This window comes from Desmodus rotundus, chromosome 6 (genome assembly GCF_022682495.2).
Source record: "Desmodus rotundus isolate HL8 chromosome 6, HLdesRot8A.1, whole genome shotgun sequence".
Taxonomy (NCBI): Eukaryota; Metazoa; Chordata; class Mammalia; order Chiroptera; family Phyllostomidae; genus Desmodus; species Desmodus rotundus.
This window is the reverse complement of record NC_071392.1, coordinates 84,083,125-84,102,527: the sequence shown is the minus strand read 5'-3', so window position 1 is coordinate 84,102,527 and position 19,403 is coordinate 84,083,125. Positions and strand designations below refer to the sequence as shown.

Sequence of the window (19,403 nt, the reverse complement as noted above, 5' to 3'; positions counted from 1 at the left end):
AAATCTCACAAAGTGAACGCGTCTGTAGTCAGTAAACAGGACATTACCAGCATTATAGAAGTCCTGTTAATGTCCTCTGCCCCCAAGGGGTAACCCCTGTCCTGATTTTCACAGAAATCATATGGTGTGCGCTCTTGTGTCTCACCCCTTTCACTCAACATTTTATAAGATTCGTCTGTATTTCCATATTTAGTGGTAGGTTACTCATGCTCCATTTAGTATTCCATAGTGATTCCTTTTTCTGCCTACTGTGTGATGCACATTTTAACAGTTTCCCATTTGGGCCTGTTACAAATGCTGCTGCTGTGAATATTCTTAGAGCGTACATGTCATTTGATGAACATGTATGTCCAGTTTTGCTGGGTATACACCTAGGAAAGAATTGTGGAGCTACTGGATATGCATACGTTCAGTTGTAGTAGGTACTGCCAACGGTGTTTCAAGTGGTTGTACCAATTTACACTCTCATTGGCAACATGTGTGAGTTGTAACTGTTTCACATAAAGGTTTTTTTTTTTAACTAATGGTTATAGTTTTAATAAGTTTGGATCTGAAAAAAAATGTTAACTACTCTGATAAAGAAGTTTTGTAGTTTTCTATTTCAGCCAAGCTCCATTGGGCCTGTCATTTGGAGTTTTAACCTTTAGTTAGTAAATTCATCTCATTTGATATTGTTAAATAACCAGGAGAAAAACAAAGTTAGCTGGTTTTTTTTGGATTGGTATTTTGTAATACTAGTATAAGAATATCATTGTTAGTTTAGTTCTTATCCTTAGAAAATTAATGCAGTTAAGGTAGGTATGGTATAATTTATTATATCATAAGTTATACCAAAAAACAGTTTAATAACGTGTGGATTCCGGCTATGGTAATTAGTGAAATATCCAATAATTTTTTTATATTTTTAAATTTTAAAAAACAGAATGACATTTAGAATGACAATTACTTTTTAGGTGATGTGGCAGTGAAAATGTTGAATGTGACAGCACCCACACCTCAACAGTTACAGGCCTTCAAAAATGAAGTAGGAGTACTCAGGTGAGTTAGTGTGAATTACTGTTTTCCAGAGAAGTTGTCTTTAACTCCTGTTTCCAGTGGTCACCACTGTTAGCTGTAAAGACTCACTCAAAATGGTTAAAACAGAGTTTGCATATATTTTGTCTTTAACCATATTCTTGTAAGTGGTATGCAGTGTTATATTGGACAGCTGGTAGAAGAATTAAGCCTAGAGTGAATTAATGGAAATGTAGTAGTCTGCTTATGAGAAATAATACTTCCACTTATGAAAATAAGACTCTCAAAATTCTAATCTGACCAGAACACATTTAGAGATTATATCATGTCCTGGAACTTGAGAAACATTAACAAACTGGAATATGTATAGGCAAGGACAACTTATATGGGGACGATTCTAGAACTGTAACTTCAGGGGAAAGTACCAGTAATCAACAGAATTGAGGATATTGGATCCATAGAAGGCTGTTGTGTTCTAGGGTACAGACTCTTATTCCAGAGAGCAGGACAGGGAAGCCAATGGAGGAGTTGTGGAAATAGGATTGTTTTCTTAACCCAAAAAAACTTGCTAAAACTAGAACCACTATTAGAAAAAAGAAGAGTGGGAAAAATATGTGTTAGTCTCAGTGATGAGCTTCCCATAATTGAAGGTATTTAAGTAACCTCTAGTTTCCTATCTGTCTGGTATATTAAAAAAGATATTTCTGGAAAGAATAGAATGTTGAACTAGACAATTACTAAAGTCTCTTCTAAATTTATCCTTCTTTTGCCTTTTTAAAAAATACCTTTTTCTGACAACATCTTACTGATAGACTACTTTGGCCTTATTTTTTAAGATTTGCTTAAGTTTATCAACATTTACTGTTTACTGTCACATTTCTTTTTATAGGAAAACTCGACATGTGAATATTCTACTCTTCATGGGCTATTCAACAAAGCCACAACTGGCTATTGTCACCCAGTGGTGTGAGGGCTCCAGCTTATATCACCATCTCCACATCATTGAGACCAAATTTGAGATGATCAAACTTATAGATATTGCACGACAGACTGCACAGGGCATGGAGTAAGTTCCATTCTGTTCAATATCTTATAAATTACTTTTGAAGACCATTGAGGGAGTTTTAAAGATTTTAGCTGATAATCTTTTGGATTGCTTTTTAAATTACTGTCTAGGAACATATGGACACTTTTAACTAATAGCTAGCAATATGATACTATGAAATAAAATGGTCTGTACTATAGTATTTTAAACATAAAGTATTAATAAATGTGACTGCAAATTTATGTTTAATATGCTGTGATATAGCTAAGCAATAATGTGGTTCAGAAAACAAAAATAGGTGAGCAAACAACCACTAAAAGTTATTAGCAGTTATAGAGGTATATAAAATAATTATTTTCTCCAAGTGCCCATATTTTCTATTGCAAAATGGTTATTTGTATATAACAAAATAAAATGAAAATCTGCATTCTGATGCTCTTTGAGGATTTCAAGTTGAATTGTTCATATTGACTAAATTGTGCTCTGTAATTTAAAAGATAAAAAGTAAATTTTAAAATTTACCATAGGTCAGAATCTGAATCTATTCCAATCTGAAAGATTATATTAAAATCTTGTGATGCGTAAGCCATGGCAAAAATAGTAAACATTGAGAGAGAAACAAAAATTATTCTCTCCTCCCTAACCCCCCCCCCCCCCCCCAGCTAAGCGCACTCTCTCCTCAGGGACTTTGTACTTGTTATTTTCTCTTTGGAATACTTACGGCACAAATATCCTTAGAGCTTCTTCTCCCCATGTCTCTGTTCAGATGTCACTTTTTCAAAGAAGCCTTCTCTGAGCACCTTAAATAACTAACTAATGACCCTACCTTACCCTGTCACTCTCTATACCCCATCTTTGTTTTTGTATTTTAACTCCCAGTCCATGAGACGTATTTGTTTATTGTCTTGTCAACTGCCACTAGAATAGAAGCTATATGAGAGCATGGACTTTGTTTTGTTCATTGTTTTATCCCTAATGCCTACTAGAACAGGGCTTGGGCTGTGATAGGCACTCAAATCATATCTGTGGAATTAAAAAATGAAGAAGGATTACACACAACTGAGTATTATTGTTAAGTTTGCTTTTTAGAAGAAAGAGAAGCCAAATTCTTCACATACCAAAATTGAGAAATGTCAAGGAAAGGAAAAATAGTCAATGAAATAATAAAAGGATAGCAGAGGGGGAAAGGCTTTTGCTATAATTGGAGGCAGCAAAAATAGTCATAAAAATTACTTTTAGAAACAGTGATGGAGCAGTCAAATGCCAGTATTGATTAAGACAAGAAATGACAGAGAAGATTACTATCAAATTGGAATAGTTCTGTAGACTGGGGGATAGTCAGCGAAGAGGCAGTGTTTTTCCATTGTAAGTATAAACTTTGCAATCTATTTATTTACTCTTGGAATACTTTGCTTACATTTTAAGTAACACTCACTATATAATGAGTATACCTGGCTATGAATGTAGAACATGGCTATGTGTGGTAGTTACCAGAGGGGAAGGGATGTAGGAGGAGGACAAGGAGGGTAAAGGGGGTCAAATACAAGGCAACAGAAGGAGACTAGACTTTGGGTAGTGAGCATACAATAGAGTGTCCAGATGTCATATTATAAAGTTGTATACCCAAAATTTATATAATGTTAGTAACCATTGTTGCCCTAAAAAATTTAATTTTAAAAAATTATGTTTTACAAAAGAGAAGAATTCCATTATATAGTATCTGAAAGGAATAAATTTTACCAAGGAGGTAAGAGATTGTACTCTAAAAAGAACAAAACATCTCTGAAAGATATTAAAAAGAAATGAGGTTTGGTGTACTTAGCACCACTGAATTTTACACTTAAAAATGGTCCAAATGGAAAATTTTATGCTATCTATATATAGTTACCACAAAGTTAAAATCAGTAAATAAATAAAATGGCTATGTGGGTTTCAGATAAGGTGACAGATTTATGCTATCTTTTGAAACTTCACTAAAACTATAATAAAGGATTATTTTTTAAACATGAATTTATAAGATTGGAGATGACAGAGAGGAAGGAAGTAATAGCAACAACATTTTAAAAGCTGGAGAGCAGATGGAGAAGTAAGTGATCTTGGACTTAGTAGATCCAAAAAGCTAAATCATTAGTTGGCAACGAGGAAATAAAAATTAACCTGATTTGTACCACTGAATCCTCAAAAGTCTGGGAATTGGCAGTGCCACGTATCTCTGGAAGAAGGGAGAGTACATAAATGAAAAGGGCTGTCTCAGAATCTTGTCTCCTGCTCTGTGCACTGGGTGACTGGCCCCCCCCTACCCTGGCAGTAGACTGGAAGCTTATTCTCTGGAGAGAGAAGAACAAATATTTCTGGACTGGGGACTTGGACTTGGACACTCTACTAGAAACAGGGACTGAATGATGAATGGAGAGTTCCCCAGACTCTCTTTTCACTTGTTTCCCAGAATGCTAGCAGACAAACCTTCCCCTTCACACAAGATGTTGGAAGAGTCTTCTGCAAAGAATCTTACCAGCCAAGAGGAAAGACCCGAAGGTGGTGGCAGAGATTCCACCTAGATAACTGCACACGGAAGTTCAGAAACAAGCAGCCCATCTATAAACTACAGCTTTCAGACAGCTTTATAGTCCCTCCCTCATTCTGAGTAAGACCAATTATCTCTGGCCCACCTGCCATCAGAGGGAAAGTCTCTGATGCCAGTGAGAGAGACCACAACAAATGGGGATAGGGAGGCAACTAGGAATAAATAAACAGTGCAAGAAGAAATGCCCTTCCCCCAAAAAAGCCTATCAGTCTCCTCCGCAATAAAAGATTTTTCTATCCCTAAAACAAGAACAGATGTTTTAAAAGACACTTTCCAATAACAACAAAAAAATGTTAAAGTGTTGATATTGACAGTATACTGGAAGTGACATCCTTTGCAGGTAAACTTAACTTTTAAATGTTTGGTTCCTCCTCCCCATCCTCCACCATCATTTCACAAAGTCCATAGATTTTAAATAGCCATTAATAATATACTTTTACAAAGCCCTCATTTCAAAACAGTCAGCCCCTAAGTGTTTCCCAGATACTGTGAGGGTGAACTAACAACGTTCCAAACTGTATTCTGAAGTACCAGGGTATACACAGAATAAGAGCATACTAGCTCATTGTATAGTAAGCTGGATTGCAGTCCCTCTTAAGATAAAACCTGTAGTCATTAACAAAGTTAAATCATTAGGACTCTGAAATGTGTCACCTTTATTGCATTACAGAATATAAGCAGACAGTGGATGGGTGACATTTTTCCTGTGTAGTTCTGTCTTTCCACAGTGAAAGATCATTTCTGATTCCTAGGTTTACCTGAAGGGAGCAAAGCTATTCTAATAGTAGATAATTAGAGACTTACTCTTAGGAATCAGGGTTCATATAGTATGTTTATCAGCTTCTCACCTGACAGTCACTGATTCAGCCTAAGGGCCAAGATATTTCTGGAATATTGTTACTAAAGAAAATTCAGGAATAGTCATTCATCATGTCATTTATTTGCAGGACTTTCAATGTCAGTGTAATATTTACGGTATAATTTTTAACTTAGCTTTATTAGGAAATTTACTAAGTGTTAAATCAAGGAGGCACAAAAAGGAAGTTATGGTCTGATGTTATACTCACAGAAGTGTTATATTCTGAATATAAGATGATTAAAAGTAATTTGGGGATAAAACCTCACAATTTACTTTAAAAAAAAAATAATAAAAGGCATGCTTCCCTTACTCATAAAGAAGTCTACTTAAAGATAGGATGAATTGAAGCTGAAAAGATGGTGCATGTGTATTAATGATTGAAAATAATTCAGTCATTAAAGAATTCAGTTAGTAAAGAATCACTGACTGATCAAAGAATATCAATAATGAATATGATTTTTTGGTGGGTAAAAACAGTAATAGAAAGGAGGATGCTTATAATCAGAAAAATTCAGACTAAAACAAGTACTATTTTTTTACCCACTGGAACTGGCAAAATGCCTAAATTCTGACAAGATCACATGTTGATACAAGTTAGGGGAATTGTTTACTGGGACAGGGCTGATACAACCAACCACCCTGGGGTTGTTTTGGAAGTATCTGTTAAAATGCAAAATGAGTGGTCTACCCCCAAGAAACACAAGCTTTTGTTCCAAAAGATGTGTATAGGAAGAGATGTATTACAGACAAACATACTAGTATTGAAAAATTAGAAACAATGACCATCAGTAGAGGACTGGATAAATAAAATATTAGTACATATGTGCAGGGGAATAGTATACAGTAGAAATATATATGCATCAACATCAGATTTAAAATGCGTCAAGTGAGAATAGCAAGATGCAGCATGAAACCACTTAAAATTTTAAAAACAATATTTTTTATATTTGGGGTTTTCTAAGTCATACATATGTTTATATGTGAAAGTATTAAAATAAGGATTAGAAGGCACACTCCAAGCTCACTAGTGGTTGGCTGTCTCCAGGAATGGCAAAAAGGGGTCAAGATGGGGGCAGCTATCAAGCAGAAGTGCTTTAGCTTTACCTGTAACATCCTAATTGTTTGTCTTTTAATAAAAAAGATTCTACAGTTATGTTTCACTTTAATGACCTTTTACAAGGGTAAACTTTGAAAAAAGACAAGAGGAAAATGTGTAAAAAGTTGAACAATATTGATTATGGTAAAAATATGAGTGAATTCTACATTATCCTTTTTTGCAGTTTTTCTTAATTTCAAAATAAAAGTTATAAAGAAATATATAATCAGAAAATGTAAACATAAGTAACCACCAATAATCTACTGTCAAGAGAGAATTACTATTAATATTTTTGTGTGTCTTTGTTCCTTCAGAATTTATTATTTTAATACTATACACAATAGTTTGTTGTTCTTGCTGTTTTTAAATATGGAATCATATTGGGTGTTGCCTTTTTTCACTCCCTCCTATTTTAAACATCTTTACTGGTCAATAAGTACTATGTTCTGACTCCCTCTCTGCTTATACTGGTAACTCACTCTCCCCCTCTCTTTTAAAAAATTATTTTGGAATATTTTTGGGTTTTTTTAATATTTTATTTCCTTTTTAGAGAGAGGGGAAGGGAGGGAGAAAGAGAGGGAGAGAAACATCAATGTATGGTTGCCTCTCATGTGCCCCCTGCTGGGACCTGGCCTGCAACAAAGGCTTGTGCCCTGCCTTGGAATCAAACTGGCAAGCCTTTTGGTTTGCAGGCTGGTACTCAATCCACTGAGCAACACTAGCGAGAGCTGTCCCCACCCTTTTTTTTTTAATGCCAACTATGTTCTGTGGTTTGGGTTTTTTGTTTGTTTGTTTGTTTTTGTATATACATAGTAATGTATTTAGCAATTACAGTACTTTCTATATGCCAGACATTTTTCTGTATACTTTACATATACAACCTCATTTAAGTAACAAGGGTACAGAAAGGTCAAGTAACTTGCCCAGGCACTTAGATTCCAGAGTACTTTCCCTCAACCTTTACGCCAACTGCTGGTCCAATTTAGTCAGTCCTTTTGAACAACCTCTAGCAGGCCCTTAATGTCATACAGGGGTCATACTTTCAGTTCCATAGTTTATTCACTCTTCACACCTAGACACTGTCCTCAAACTTCAACACCTCTTCTCCAAGAACAGTCAGCTTACCACTTCACTAAGAAAATTAGAAGCACCCACCACATTGTTAACCCACCTGCATACATTCATGCTCAGTTTTTCTGCCTTGTCACTAAGAGTAAAAGCCAGTCCTTCCATTTTGTGCACTAGGTCCCTACTCATGGATGCCTTCTGAGCAGATCCACCCCTATTCATCACCAGGTTTTCCTTTTCTACTGGATTTTCTCCCATTTTAAAACATTTTTCTTATAACATACATTTGGGAGAGCATTGACATTTATTATCTAGGTGGAAGGTGTCTGATTGTTCATTGTATTATTCTTTCAACTTTTCTGTTATGCTTAAAAATTTCATAATATAAAAGTTGTGGAGGTTTCTTCCATGATCCCACTTCCCTCTCAAGCTATCACCTCATTCTTCTTCCTTCCTTTACAGTAGATCTTCTCTAAAGAGTTGTTGGTGCTCACTCTCTTGATTTTTCTTCTCCCCTTTTATCCTAGACCCTACTCCAATCAGTTTTGCCCCAACCCTCCACTGAAATATCTCCTACTAAGATAGTTACCATGTAGCTACATGTTCGTTGGTTCAGCTCTCAGTCCTCAAGTTGCTTGCTCTATCAAAAAACATGATGAAATTGATCTCATCGTTCTTCATGAAATACATTCTGTTTCACTAACTCTGGAGAGGAAGGGAAAGAGGAAACATCGATTTGGTGTTCCATTTATTCATGCTTTCATTGGCTGATTTTTTAATGTGCCCTGACTGGGGCTTGAACCCACAACCTCAGTGTATTGAGATGACACTCTAACCAACTGGGCTACCCTGCCAGGGCTACAAAACACTATCTTAATCCCTTGCTACTCACAATGTGGTCTGAGTAGAATTTGTATACCACCTGGAGCCTTCCAGAAATGCTGAGGTTTAGGTACTACCCCAGATCTGAATTGGAGTCTACATTTTAACAAGATCCCTAAATGATTTGTATGTCTATTGAAGTGTGAGAAGCACTACTCTAAAGCATGTTCTCCTGATTTTTTCTTATTGCCTGTTCCCCTCAGCTGGTTCTTCCAAATCAACTCCTTAACCTCTGTAAATGTAAGAATACTCAAAGGATTTTCCTTCCCTTGGTGATCTCATTTCACTGTCATGGCTTGAAATACTATTTAATTACCATTTCTGTGCTAGTCTCCAGCCAAGTCATATCCTCTGAACTCCAGACTGTCATATCAAACTGTCTGCTCAACCTCTCGATTGTCTAGTGGGCATCTCAAATTTAATACACCTAAATCTGTGGTCCTGAACTTTTTTCTCAAGCTTGCTCTTCCTGCATCCTTTTCATCTCAGTAGCTGGCAGCTGTTCTTTCAGCCACTTATGTCTAATGTTTTGTAATTACCTTTGACCTATATTTTTCTCACACCACATAACCTATCTATTATCAACTCTTGTTGTTTCTGTCTCTAAACTATCTAGAATCTTACAACTTTTCATCACCTATTTTTCTGTCACTCTGATTTAAGCCGCCATTATCTGTTGCCTCGATAGTGCCTGCTTCCACCCGTAACCCACCTCCAGTTTATTCTCAAGACAGCAGCCAGAGTGGTCCTTTTAAGACTTAGGTCAGGCCTTGACTGGTGCAACCCAGTTGGTTGGGTATGGTCCCACTGAGCCAAAGGTTGCTGGTTTCATTCCCGGTCAGGGCACATGCCTGGGTCGCAGGTTCAGTCCCCAGTGAGATCAACTGATCATTGTTTCCTTCTCACATCGATGTTTCTCTCCCTCTCTATCTCCCTCCCTTCCCCTCTAAAGATAAATAAATACAATCTTTTTTTAAAAAAAGACTTAGATTGGGGTAGTGAACAACACAATAGAGTGTACGGATGATGTGTTGTGGAATTGTGTACCTGAAACCTATATAATTTTATTAACCAGTATCACCCCAATAAATTCAATAAAAAGCTAAAAAAATACCTAGGTCATATTATGTTGCTCCTCTGCTTCACATTTCACTCAGAAAGAAAACCAGACTCCTTACAATAGATCTTTCTCAGTGTGACCACCACCACAACCCTCCCTTTTCCACTGCCTTTTCTGTTAACCTCTCTCGACTCATTTGCTATTCTTGTCCCTCATATTTCCTGTCCTGTAAACCACAGTTTGCCTTCTTGCCATTCTTAGAACATGATAAGCACATACATGCCAGGGCTTTGCCCTTGCTAGTCCCTCTGCCTGCTGTGTTCTCACCCCATAGCTGCATGACTCTCTCCCTCCCCTCTGAGTCTTTACTCAAAATGTTCTTTGAAAAGAATCCCTCCCTGGCCTAAAATTATAACCCCCTGCAACTCAGCATTTCCTGTTCTCCACCTGTCGGATACTTTATGTTCTACTGATATCTTTTTTTATTTTCTGTCTTCCATACTAAAATGTATCAAGCATAGAGATTTTCCGCTTTATCTTCAATACTTGGGAGAGTTGTTGCTTAGAATAAAGTGGGCTTTCAATAAACATGTGTTAAGTAAATGAAAGAAAGAACCCATAGAGGTAAACATTATTATCTCCATTTTTACATGTTAGGAATCCAAAGCTTAGTGAGATTGTGTAATGTATCCAAAGTCATATGGCTAATGAGTGACATAGCTGGTTGAAACCCAAATCTGTGTGCTCAAAACCCATGCCCTTTTCACTATGCCTCTCTGGTCATCTCACTTAAGTCCTTGGACTCTGGTTTTTCCAACAGCCTACACAGAATTATCATTTTGCTTGCCTCACAAAGAAGAAATGTGATAGTTGTGAAACCAAATGATGTAAAAAAATATCCTGCAAACTTTAAAATGCCAAACATGTACAAGAGGGTGATTGTAATTCTGTTTTCTTATAAAACTTTTATAGTGTTTGCTTTTAGTTTTAGGTCTTCAGTCCACTTCAGATTGATTTTGCGTGTCTGGTATGAGGTAAGGGCTGAAGATATTTTTATTCCTTTATAGATATCCAGTTGTTTCAGCAATATTTATTGAAATGACCATTCTTTCCCCCCCACTGAGTTACCTTGCCTTATAAATAAATGCCATGCTTCTGATTATATGTGGTTGGGATTATGACTTTTAAGTATGGTTTTTGCTAATCATCAGTGTCATGATACTCCATGTTTACAACACATTCTCATTTATTTTCCTTAGGCCGGTGTTCTACTTAGAAGCTATGAGAGTGTTTTCCAAAGGGGAATTATATTCTCACTAATGCAGGTCCCAGCTAGGAAACAAAACACATAGAAATATATTCATGTACTTACAAGACTCAATATTGTTAGATTGTCAATTCCTAACAAACTAATCTATGGATTCAGTGTAATCCCAATCAAAATCTAGACGTGCTTTTTTGTAGAAATTGACAAGTTGATCCTAAAATGTACATGGAAATGCAGTGGCTAGAATTGTCCAATTTTGGAAAAAGAACAAAATTGAGGGACTTCTAGCGTGAGATTTCAAAGAATATATTTGTATGTTTATAACAGTGTTTTTGTTTTGTTTGTTGCCAAAGCTATTCATGGGGAAAGGATAGTCCTTTCAACAAATGTTGCTGGAACAACTGGATATTCACATGGAATAAATAAATAAACTATTAACCCTTACAAGACATAAATATTAACTTGAAGTGGATCAAAGAACTAAGACAAAAGGCTGAAAATGTAAAATTTCTAATAGAAACTAGGAGAAGCTCTTTGTAGGTTAAAGATAGGCAAAGATTTCTTAAAATACAAAAAAAAAAAAGCCATAAAAGAAAAAATCAAATTGGATTTTATCAAAATTGAAAACTTTTGCTCTTTAAGATACACTTAAGAAAATGAGAAAAGAAACCACACACTTGAAGAAAACGTTTGCAAGATATATAGCAGACTTGCATCTAAAGCATATAAAGAATGCCTAGAACTTTGTGATAAGACAAACTACCCACTGAAAAATGGGCAAAGATTGGAGTGCTCTTTTAGCAAAGATGTAAGAATGGCAAATAAGCACATGCAAAGATGTCTGACACCATTAAACATTAAGGAAAGGCAAATTAAAACAACAAAACACAATTATATACCCAGTAGAATATTCAACAGTTCCAAGTATTAGCAAGAATGCAGAGCGACTAGAACTCATATGTTTCTGGTAAAGATTTTAAGTGGTACAACCACTTTGGCAGTTTCGCTTAAAGTTAAAATTAGTATATAAGCCATTCTAATTCTACCTCTGTACCCAGGAGAAATGAAAACATAAATCAACAACAAAGACTTGGGTAGGAATGTTTGTAGTATCTTACTCATAATCACCAAAACCAAGAAAAACCCAAGTATCCACCAGGTATATGGATGCATACAATCCGTGTGTGTATCTCAGAGTCATTATGCTGAGCAAAAGAAATTAAATTATTTTGTTCACATGAAATTTTAGAAAAGGAAGTCATTAATGATATTCGCCTCTGAGGACGCTGTTATTAATTGCAAATATTTAAGAAGAAAGTCTTGGGAGTGATGGATATTCATCCTGATTAAGGCTGTTCATCACACAAGTGTATATACTTAAGACTCAAACTCTACATACAAATTGGTGGCATTTTGTGTTATATACAAACTACACCACATTAAATTTGATTTTTTTTTAAGTGTGAGAAACTGAAAAATCTAAATAAAAATAGAATTTGGACCACTGGAGTACAACTGAAAAATGTGTGAACTCAAGGGATTTTTTAAGTGATAAATGAGTACTGACTGCACAGGAGTAGCAGAATGCCATTCCCTTCAATCTTGCTCACTTTCCACACTGTGATTATGAGGGGAATGGAGGGCATTAGAGTACAGAAACGAAACTCTAATTTCAAACTGTTTGGATAAAATAACATTTTGTCACCACTATCACACATACCAGTCCACAGTCAGCTGCTCAGTTCTCTGTGGGTGTCTGAGGAGAGATTAAGCTTGCTACACGAAGTCTGTTGACCTTTTTTCAAATTGTGTAGTGTTGGGTGATGGGACAGAAATGCTGATGTCTACATAGGCCAGTTCTCTAATTTTAGAAATAGTTCAAAATATAAGAAAACAACAAATTTAAATGAGAGATAGTTGGAATTCTAAAGACTAGACTGGTAAGTCAGGCACATGGTATGGCTATAATATTCAAATTCAGCAAGGCATTTAAAAGATATCTCATGGACTTCCGGCCAAGATGGAGGCGCACAACCAAAACAAGGACGACAACAAGTTTAAAAACAAAAAACAACCAGAACTGACAGAAAATCGAACTATATGGAAGTCAGACAACCAAGGAATTAAAGAAGAAACATTCATCCAGACTGATAGGAGGGGCAAAGAGGACTCACGGCAAGGCAGCAGCTGGAGGACCAGGGCGGGCAAGGCGGTGCCTGGTGGACTGGGTGAGGCGGTGGCTTATAGACTGGGTGGTCCCACATTCGTGCGCAGATAAACTAAGAGGAACAACTAAGGAGAGAGGCAGACCCCATGCCGCAACCCAGGGTTCCAGCTTGAGGAAATAAAGCCTCAAAGCCTCTGACTGAAAACACCTGTAGGGGTTGAGGCAGCAGCAGCAGAAACTCCCAGCCTCATAGGAGATCTCGTTGGAGAGACACACAGGGTCCTAGAACATACAAAAGCCCACCCACCTGGGAATCAGCACCAGAAGGGCCTAATTTGATTGTGGGTAGCCGGGGAAGTGACTGAAAACCAGCAGAGAGTGGAGCAAGCGGTGCTGTTCCTTATTGGACCCCTCCCCTACATACAGTGTCACAACGCAGCTACATGGGTTGCCCTGCCCTAATGAACACCTAAGGCTCCACCCCTTACTACCTAACAGGTGCACCAAGACCAAAAAAAAAAAAAAAATCCAAATGAAAGAAAAGTTCAAAGCTCCAGAAAAAAATACAACTAGACAACAAAGAGATAGCCAACCTATCAGATACACATTTCAAAACACTGGTAATCAGGATGCTCCAGGAACTCACTAGCTACTTCAACAGCATAAAAAAGATCCAGGGAGCAATGGAGGTCACATTATGTGAAATAAAGAAAATTCTGCAGGGAACCAGCAGTGACAGGAAGGAAACCAGGACTCAGTTTGGAGCACAATGAAGAAAGAAACATTCAACCAGAACAGAATAAAGAAACAATTCAAAAAAAATAGAGGCGTAGGAACCTCCAGGACATCTTGAAACATTCCAACATCTGAATCATAGGGGTGCCAGAAGGAGAAGAGGAAGACCAAGAAATTGAAAACTTACTTGAACAAATAATGAAGGAGAACTACCCCAATCTGGCAAAGGAAATAAACTTCCAGGAAGTCCAGGGAGCTCAGAGAGTCCCAAAGAAGCTGGATCAAGGAGGAACACACCAAGGTACATCATAATTACATTCCCAAGATTAGAGAGAAAGAGAGAATCTTAAAAGCAGCAAGAGAAAAGGAGAGAGTTACCTACCAAGGAAAGAAGTATTTGAAGTCATGAAAGGCAAGGACCTACATCCAAGATTACTGTATCCAGCAAAGCTATCATTTATAATAGAAGGGCAGATAAAGTACTTCCCAGATAAGATCAAGTTAAAGGAGTTCATCATCACCTGGCCTTTATTATATGAAATGTTAAAGGGGCTTATCTAAGAAAAAGAAGATCAAAAATATGAACACTAAAATGACAACAAACTCACAGCTATTAACAAGTGAATCTAAAAAAAACAAACAAAAAGCTAGGCAAACAACTAAAACAGAATCACAGAAATGGAAATCACATGGAGGGTTATCAGTGCAGGAGCAGGGGAGAGAGGGAAAAGATACAGAGAATAAGTAGCATAAATGGTAGGCAGAAAATAGACGGGGAGGTTAAGAATAGTATAGGAAATGGAGAAGCCAAAGAACTTACATATATGACCCATGGACATAAACTAGAGGGGGGAAATGGGTGAGAGGGGTGTGCAGGGAGGAGGGGAATAAAGGATAAAATGGGACAACTGTAACAGCATAATCAATAAAATTTATTTTTTTTAAAGATATGACATTTTTTAAATTTTTTATTTATTGATTTTAAAGAGAGAGATGGAGGGAGAAAGAGAGAGAAACACTTGATTCATTGTTCCACTATTTTACGCATCCATTGATTGCTCTCCTGACTGCAGATCAAACCCGCAACCTCAGTGTATTGGGACAATGCTCTCAGCAACTGAACTACCCAGCCAGGGGCCTCTAATGGTATTTTTGAGGACAAGATTGAGGGATATAAGATTCATTGAGAATTTACTAAGTTCATAACTTTATAATGTTCATACCTGAAAATTATGAAGCTAGAAGGAGATTTTTCTCCTTATTCATCTATTGACTATGACTAGTATACTTACAAATAACTCACCATTAGCACACTGATCTTTTAAAACTTACTTTTCTGTAAAAACTAAATTTTAATAAGCTGAAGTTATAAGCCATGTCTACAAAATATGAAATATTTGAGTCCAAAGAAACAGAAGTATACAAATATTGGATGAAGGAAATGCTTTGTAAGAACAGTGCAATTACAACCCTTCCTAGGATTGTAACTGAATATGATTTTAATAGGAGTTAATAGCATGATTATGGCTACTATAAAAATCACAATGGCTGATTTAATAAATTTTTTTACTCACCATAACAAACATGAAGATGAGTCTGTCTTGTTTTTTAGATTCCACATACTATGTGAAACCATAACAGTATCTATCTTTCACTACGTAATTAAAGAAACTATATCCATCCAGACTGATAAGGAGGAGCACAGGCACAGAATGGGCTGGTCTCACACCCACGTTTGGTGGATAAAAATCTGGGAGGGATATCGCAGGAGCAAGGAGTCCCAGCCGCACATCAGGTCCCCCATACCAGGGTTCCAGCACCAGGAAGATAAGTCCCCACAACTTGTGGCTACAATAAAACAGTAGGGATTGAGTTGGTGGAAGAAACTCCTAGAGTCCCAAGCAGTTCCTCTTAAAGAACACACACATGGACTCCCTCTGAGCTCCAGCACCAAGGTAGCAGCTTGAAAGGCACTGGTGGCATAGAGGGAGAAATTGAAGTGTGGCATTGAGGCCTTTGTGCCTTTTCTGAACCCTCCCCCCCAACAGAGACAGCAGGCTAGTGCCACATCTTAGACTCCATCAACCTGGCTAACACTGCCCCACCCTGAAGATCCCCAGACTCCACCCCACCCAACTGTCAGGCCTACCTAAGCTTATTTTCCTTATGAATGGCTGGGCTTGGCTAATGCTTCACAACTTCCTAAATCCTCTGGAGCAGTCAACACCCCGACTCAATGCACCCCCAGGCCCAGCTCAACTAGTAGGCATCTCAAATTGCTTTACAGCTCAGGCAGGGTGCCCCCCCTGGACAAAACACAGGTGGGGGCTGCCCTTGGCCTGCACCACCCAGTGGACAACTATAGACCACGATGGAGCACCACCACCCTGTCCCCCTGCACAGCTGATCCTCCACGGAGGACAGGTTGGTGCTCAGTCGTCACAGCCAGTCTTTGCAGCTGAATGGCCTGGGTAAATCCCTCCCTTTGACCTGTCAACAGCAACCAAGGCTCAACTACAAGAGGAGGGTGTACTCAGCCCCACACGAAAAGCACACCATGAGCACACAGCTTGGGTGATACGGGAGGCTGTGCCACCGGAACCTATGGGACACCTACTACATTAAGCCACACTACCAAGACAAGGAGTCAAAGCAGCTCTACCTAATACATAGAAACAAACACAGGGAAGCTTCCAAAACGAAGAGACGAAGAAACACAGCGCTAGTGAAAGAACAGATTCAAACTCCAGAAAAACTGCTAAAGGGAATGGAGATAAGCAATCTTTCAGATGCACAGTTCAAAACACTGGTTGTAAGGATGCTCAAGAAACTTAGTGAGGACAGCAGCATAAAAAAGACCCAGTCAAAAATGAAGTATACACTAATTGAAATAAAAAACAGTTTACAGGGAAACAAAAGTAGAGTGGATGAGGCCAAGAATCACATCAATGATTTGGAACATAAGAAAGAAAAAACGAATCAGTACAACAAAATGAATCCAAAAAAAAAAAAAAAAAGATACTATAAGCAGCCTGTGGGATAATTTCTAGTGGTCCAATATTCACATCATGGGGGTGCCAGAGGAAGAAGAGAAAAAGCAAGAAATTGTATATCTGTAAAAATAATGAAAGAAAACTTTCCTAATTTGTTGAAGGAAATAGACATGCAAGTCCAGGAAGCAGAGTCTTAAACAAGGTGGATGCAAAGAGGCAAGACAGATCATAATTTAAAATGCCAAAGATTAGCCCTGGCTGACGTGGCTCAGTGGATTGAGTGCTGGTTTGCGAACCAAAAGATCATCAGTTCAATTCCCAGTCAAGGCACAAGTTGGGTTGTGGACCAGGTCCCCAGTGGGGGCATCCAGGAGGTACTGGTCAGTGTTTCCCTGGCTGTCTTTCTGTCTTCCTCTCTCTCTAGAAATGAATAAATAAAATCTTTTTTTTTAAATGCCAAAGGTTAAGATAAAGAGAAGCTTAAAAAGCAGCAATAGTGAAGCAGATAATTACCTACAGGGGAGTTCCCATAAGGCTATCAGCTGATTTCTCACAAGAAACTTTGCAGGCTAGAAGGAATTAGCAAGAAATATTCAAAGTCATGAAAAGTAGGGGTTTACAGCCAAGATTGCTCTGCCCAGCAAAGCTATCATTTAGATTCGAAGGGCAGATAAAAAAGTTTCCAGATAAAAAACTAAAGGAGTTCGTCATCACCAAACCATTATTATATGAAATGTTAAAGGTACTTAAGAAAAAGAAGATCAAAACTATGAACAATAGAATGGCAATAAATATCTATCAGCAGTTTAATCTAAAAAAACAAACTAAGCAAACAAGAACAGAGATGGAATCATAGACACAGAGAGTGTTTCGATGGTTGCCAGATGGTAGGGGAGTGTGAGGGAATGGGTGAGGATGGGAGGGGATTAAGAAGTACAATAGCTCTACAGAACCCAGCCAAGGGGATGTAAAGTACATTACTGGGAATGGAGCAGCCTAAGAATGTATGTATACTCATGACCCATGGACATGGACAATGGTGGGGGGATTGCCTGAGGGAGTGGGGGATGCTGGGTGAAGGGGACAAAGCGGGGGAAATTGGGACAACTGTAATAGCAAAATCAATAAGATATAATTAAAAAAAAATATTCCATGGTGTATGTGTCTGTCCGCGTGTATATCTCACATTTTCTTTATCCATTCATCGACACCTAGGCTATTTCCATGTCTTAGCTGTTGAGGATAATTCTGCTGTGAGCATGAGGTTACAGGTATCTCTTTGAGATCCTAACTTAAGTTCTTTCTGATACATACCCAGAAATGGGATTGCTGGATCATATGGTAATTCTGTTAATTTTTTTGAGGAACTATCATACTTGTTTTCAGACTACACCTATTTATGGTTCCACCAATACTGCAGGAGGGTTCTCTTTTCTCTACATTCTCACCAACACTTGTTTTCTCTTGTCTTTTAATAGAGCCTTTTTAACAGGTATGAGGTGATATCTCATTGTGGTTTTGAGTTGCATTTGCCTGATGAGTAAGTGACGTTGAGCATTATTTTCATGTACCTGTTAGCCACCTCTATGCCTTCTTTGGAAAAATGCCTTTTTCCATTGGATTGTTTCAGTTTTTGCTGTTGAGTTGTATGAGTTCTTTATATGTTTTGGATATCCCCCTATCAGATACATGATTTGCAAGTATTGCCTCCTAATCAGTAGGTTTCCTTGTCATTTTGGTGGTGGTCTCCTTTGCACTGAGGAAACTTTTTAGTTATATATGTAGTCCCACTTGTTTAGTTTTGCTTTTGGTTATCAAATCCAAAAAAAATCATCACCAAGGCCAATGTCAAGGACCTTACTACGTATGTTTTCTTCTAAGAGTTTTAGAGTTTCAAGTCTTATATTCAAGGGGAAGAATAAGATGAAGATGTCACTCTAGTGCTTGTTGATCAGATCAAATCTAGAGTACTGTATTTAACTTAGGGCATTACATTATTCTTTAAAAAAAATGTTGAAAAGCTGAGTCTTGGATAAGAGCTTCAAAGAAGCAGCATAGAGAACAAATTTTACTAGATGATTTTTCAACTTTTAGATTAAATGATTCTGTAGGTAAGGAAGGAAACTCCTAAGAGAAACCAATCAAGAGAATGATAGTCATTCAGTTTATAACATATGTTTTTTTCTTTTCTTACCACTTTTGTAAGCCTATAAGATTCTTGTTAATATCTTTGAATGGTAAGAAAGAGGTCATTTAATTATCCTAAATAATGGTTAGACTTCTGTATCATCTGGAACAAGTTCATTTATTCTTTTTTCCTTCACTACCCTCAACCAGTTATGTGTTTGTCTGTTTCTTTTTTGGCATCTTTGTTGTGACTGTTGTAACTGGTGCTTAGGAATATATGTTCTGGTGTCAGTGTCTTTACTATTATAATTACTATGGAATATTATATTATGTGGGGATTGGGGTATGATATTCATCCCATTTTTTCACCTGGGGAATTTGAGTCCCTTTTCTTTCCAACCTTCCACTATATAGACCTGAATTTCTGTTCCTTTGCTGCTTTTGTTATAGAGATGTTACAGGAAGATTTATTAAATGAGATAAAAGTTAGGAAAGCAGATTGTAAA

General features: G+C 37.5%; 1 protein-coding gene across 5 annotated transcripts in view; it reads left to right on the top strand.

Annotated features, from left to right (window-relative positions):
- BRAF (B-Raf proto-oncogene, serine/threonine kinase) overlaps positions 1 to 19,403 on the top strand; it is a 115,499-nt gene that overhangs the window by 71,540 nt on the left and 24,556 nt on the right. For all 5 annotated transcript variants that reach the window (XM_053925999.2, XM_053925997.1, XM_053926000.1 and 2 more), the window contains 2 exons: positions 954 to 1,038; positions 1,904 to 2,080. In XM_053925999.2, the coding sequence (XP_053781974.1) occupies positions 954 to 1,038; positions 1,904 to 2,080 (262 nt within the window). The remainder of the gene's footprint in view (positions 1 to 953; positions 1,039 to 1,903; positions 2,081 to 19,403) is intronic.